Below are 4,960 nucleotides of genomic sequence, written 5' to 3' on the forward strand. Positions count from 1 at the left end.
GTTGACCACAAAGGCCTCAGGGGCAAGGCGGGCGTAGGTGCGGACCGCGTAAAGGAACGCGCGGCCGCGTTTCCGATCGCCGTTGAAGGTGAACGGAGGGTTTGGTCGCAAGACCAATTTTGAGGCGAGGTTGATGTCGCCAAAGAGGGCTTCGGAATCGCCCTGAGCCGGAGTCGGAGTCGGAATCGACGTCTCCGGGGTGGTGTTGTTTGGGGTCCGCCAGCAGTATTAGCGGCGGCAGCGGCAGCGGAAGCCTGGGTGGTGAGAAAAGTAAGGGCCTCAGTTAGGCGGTCGATTTTCGCCTCGAGTGCATCCAGCCGAGTGTCAGCGTCAGGAGTAGCTCCGGAAGGCATGACAGGTGCGGGGACGACAGGAGTGACAGAGGAGGAGGGGACAAGTGGTAGGGGCGGTGACGAGGGCGGAACGGACTCGTATTCCGAGCCTGAGTCAGCGCCGAACCTAGCAATCTTGTCCGGTTGATCCCGTAGAGAGTTTCTTCTGCTGTAAGGGCAACCCCGGAGGCCTGAGATCAAGGTCCTAGCAGGGGAGGATCCAAAGAGTGAATAGAAGTAAGCAAATACAAGTGAGGCTGACCTAGCAGGGGAGGATCCAAAGAGAAGAAACTCTAAGGGTCCACCTGCTAGGTAGCGGAACTATATACTGCGCTCTTGACGCGCCAAGGTTGATCGTTGCTCCGTGCAGTATGCCTGCGCCATGTCGCAGGCCAGGTCCCAGGGGGATCGCCAGGCGGGGGCGGCGATGCGCCTGACGGAGGCGGTGATGCGATCACCGGAGTCGGAACCGGAGTCGGACCGGAATCGGGATCGTCTCCGAGGGGCCGAAAGGGAGGTTCCCCTGACAGAAAGCCATTTCCGAAACAGCAATAAATTGCTGGAAATTGCCTGGAAATTTATGGGAAATTCACTCTGATTTTCCGAAATTTCTGGGGGACTAAAGGAATCACAGAAATTCCGGAAATCGAAGAAATCAGGTAAAATCCTTGCTGATTTTAGGAAATTTCAAGAAATCTCATGGGATTTCTGGGGGAGGTATTTCCTGATGTCGTATTCCCCGATTCTGAATGGGAAGGAGGAGAACCGCAAGAGATTCCGCAACTCCTGTGGGACTCATCGAGTCGGTGGAGGACGGCCGAGATACACTATTGCGATAGAAGGACATCTCTCCCTATTCCAGTGGATGAGCCAGCGTCGTCACTTATTCCAATAGAGAGAACGCAACCACTCCTTGGCAAGTTAGCCCTCCTCGAGTCTTTCTCTTGCAACCTGAATCTTGCTCGTGGCTCTTTATGGCCTCCACTCTTCGGCCAAGCCACCAATCTCCGGCGTCTCTCTATAAAGAATGCTACTGTGGTGCTGAACCATGCCTTCCCTGTACAAAACTTGAGGTCACTGGAACTCCTATCGGACGACGCCAAGCTCGAGAGTATCATATCGCTCATGCATCTCACCAGTAACATCGAAACATTAATCATCCATGGAATCGGCACCGATAGCAACGTCAACGGGCTGACCAACACGCCGTTCCCGGTCTACCAGCGGCTGCGCTCATTGACCTGCCTGGAGCCGTCCGAAAACTTCCCAAATGCCATTTTCGACCGCCTCACTGCGCCGACTTTGCACACGTTGCGTCTCCACTCGGTCGACAAAGCCTCCTCCCGAGCCGTGCTATCCCTCCTGCAACGCTCCGGCTGTGAACTTGCAGCGTTCTCCCTCGCAAACCAACCAGAGGATGTGTCCGACCTCGACTCCCTCCTCCGCTCGAAACTATTCCGGCGCGTAAGCACGTTTTCATTCACAGTCGAGTGGGATATGCAAGAAGATGAAGCCGACGACTTCGTGCAGAATCTGGGCCAAGGCATCTGGCTTCCCGGAATGACAACACTCTTCGTCAACCTTCCCGCTTCATACTCAATCGCGCCGTTCATCAACATCGTCGAAACTCGCATGGCCACCGACCAAAGCGATACGAGCGAAGACGAGGAATCGGGCGTCGTCATCAGCAGAGTGTATCATTTGGAGAAGCTCGTGCTTGTTTTTCACCCCAGCACGGTACCGCAGGAGGAGATGGATGACTTGAGGCGTCTGCATCGGGAGCTTGGTGTGCGAGTCGTGATACCCAATGGCTTTCCTTCAGTCCAGACACTGGTCTATAATTAGGCAAATCAAGGATCTAAAACCCCAACGATGCGTTCAAGAAGACAGTTTCTTCATATTCACGAGTACTTACTTCAAGTTTCAATTCGTCTTTAGCTCAGAATATCTTCCCTCTCTTATGATAGCACCGAATTTCTATGGTTCCCGTCAAATTTAGGATCCAGCAGAGTAGATGATAAAAGCATTGGTTATCTCGAGTGGTGTTTGTGTGCGTTTGAATACGAGACTACTCATCATGCCCCGTCCTGTTCCCATCCCTCAACCAGATCCAGCTCCCGCACATCCACCCCCGCAAAGTCCCGACTCTTGATCGCGCGACTGCGGACCTCCGCTGTCTGAAAATACATCCGTGTCAGCGCGAGAGCGTCCTTTGCCTGGAAGTCCGCACATGTCAGATGAAAAGAGCTAACTTGCCAGATGATACTCACGATAACATATATGCCCCAACCCACCGACGTCTGCCACCAAACTGGCTCGTCCTCCGCCCACACTCCGACCCCGCCCAGGAACAGGCCCGCAAATGTTTTAAGCACCACAGTCGCACTCGTTTCCTCCTTGGCATGACCGTTGGCCCGAGGAGCGGCACCCAGCCACGAGCGGCGCAATACCGCGCCGATGGCCCGTGGTAGGACCAGTGCTGAAATGGCATGGACGACATCGTGGGTGAGCGACTTCTGGTCCTTGTGAATGATGCGCGTAGCCAGCAACAACGGGTCCTGGTCGTCGTCTTGAAGGGCAATCACGGCTTGGTCGTTATTTGCATCGTTCGCGGCCCCAGCAGCAGCTCGGCCGCGCCTGCGTCTCGCAGTACCCGGTAGAGTAAAGACACTGCGCACTCGCTCGGTAAGGTACCGTCGAGGCAGCAACGGGGGTGGACGTCCGAGGAGATAGCTTTCCAAACGCGTTCGGAGCGAATTATAGATGGGTTGTATGAGGGATGGGACGAGCAGTCCAATGAGAAGGGGGAGTCGGCGGCCATAGCCGAGGTTTCAGTTGAGGAGGAGAAGGGGAATTCGAGGCAGTCGTCGAGGTTGGTGTTGGGGTCAAAAAACGCGATCCCGTTAGTCTCGCCCCAGTTTCTGTCCGCATAATACCGTAAAGCAGGGCTGGCAGTGCCCCATACAGCGGCGAAACCCATTTCGAGACTGTTCCAGGCAACAAGAGACGGAATGGCAGTGTCGGGAGAGTGATGAAGAGTGAGCGAAGGAGGTCGGAAGTCGTATTGGGTATCATCAGGCGGAATAGGCTGTCATTGGACCCGTCAGTTCCTATGAGAGAATAACGAGCAATGTAACGCACCGCTCCCCAAGATAAGACCTCAAAAACGCCAGTTCGTAAGCCACCATTGCGGACAACACCATAACCCGGCTCTGCAGCCCCAAACTGAGCGGAACGATCTCGAGCATGAGCAGTCCCGTGCCGGTAAACACGGTGTCTACAAGCGTGCCCAGCGTCCGGTAAATCGTGTTGAGGAGGATAACGGCGGTATGCACTCGGGCGGTCAGCGGCTCCGCAAGCTCGTATGGGCGAAGACAACGCGGACAACGGAGCGTTAAGAGGTCAAATATTGTCTGATTTTGGGTGCGCGGGCGGGGGGAGACCGGGAGGGAGGCAGTCCATCGGATAAGACACGATTCATGGGCCAACGGCGCGCAGGTAGGGCATGGATGTACCCAAGGATCTTTTGCGACCGTTTCTTCGAGGCAGATGAAGCATCGTTTCAGCTGATGTCCAGTAAGAGGCGGGGAGCGGAGGGAAGAGAGCTTTACTCTAATGTCGTCGATAGTCGGGACGCGTGGGGTACTCATGTATGCATGAGAGACAGAAGCAAGAATAGAATAGTGTGACCCAGTCCGTGACGTGGCTCAAATTCGCTTCAAATGGCCATCTCCCCGGTCCTCACCATCCCGGCAGAGTTAACGAGCAAGATATTCACAGTAGCTATTTCATTCTCCCTGGCGGACTGTGATCCCGTGATCCTCCGTCTTGCAGCTGTTTGCACACAATGGCGTTCCGTCGCACTCGGAAACGCAACTCTGTGGCGGGCAGTCCCGGTCCACACAGGCAGACGCAACCCTGAACAACTAATGGAATGCTTCAACTCGCGCAGTCGTACACTCCCTCTCGACGTCGCCATTTGGGTCCTGGGAATCCAACATATTCCACGAACTTTATGGGCCTTCTCCTCACGGTGGAGATCGCTCCAGGTGCGCCTCGCCCGTGTAAACGATAATGTGTTCGATAAGGACGCGGGCTACACCAAGAGCGGTCGCGACCTTGAACTGCCGCTTCTCGAAGAGTTGAGCGGCAATATTGTTTTTGCCTGGCACGAAGTTCTTGCGCCAAACCTCCGTCGTCTAACGATGAGCCAACCACACTATGTTGCGCATTCTCGCACCACTCTCCCACTTCACCAACTGACTTTCCTTGAGCTCCACTCTTCTTCCCTGGTTGACAACCTCCTCGTTCTCCTGCGCCTAACGCCCAACCTGACTACGCTTGTTCTCGGAGAGCTCTACACCAGCCTTCACAGGCTGGGACCCACCAACGATATCGGCCCTCTCCCTCTCTATAATAACCTCCACACCCTCGCTGTCCAGCACAGTGACAAACTCCATCTTCTCCTCGATCAGCCACCTGTTTAGCCCACCAGATACTGAGAATTATCAGTGACAACCTGCTAGAATAACACTGATAAGCCACAGTGAATTTTTCGGTTCCCATATAAATGAATAATTATTGAGGAGAGGTATGAATAAATACAAGTACTAAGACCTCGGAGAGCC

At 54.6% G+C, this 4,960-nt stretch overlaps 1 protein-coding gene across 1 annotated transcript; it reads right to left on the reverse strand.

Annotated features, from left to right (window-relative positions):
- Positions 1–2,407: 2,407 nt before the first annotated feature.
- Positions 2,408–3,982, reverse strand: MIND_01164200 (uncharacterized protein; the record flags this gene model as incomplete). Its single annotated transcript, XM_037368162.1, has 6 exons — positions 2,408–2,548; positions 2,603–2,969; positions 3,011–3,420; positions 3,474–3,557; positions 3,605–3,898; positions 3,944–3,982. 6 exons carry the CDS (start codon positions 3,980–3,982, stop codon positions 2,408–2,410), a joined length of 1,335 nt encoding a protein of 444 aa, XP_037215088.1.
- Between the last annotated feature and the right edge of the window lie 978 nt (positions 3,983–4,960).

Source organism: Mycena indigotica, assembly GCF_014461135.1.
Source record: "Mycena indigotica strain 171206Taipei chromosome Unknown Mind.scaff0011, whole genome shotgun sequence".
Classification (NCBI taxonomy): Eukaryota; Fungi; Basidiomycota; class Agaricomycetes; order Agaricales; family Mycenaceae; genus Mycena; species Mycena indigotica.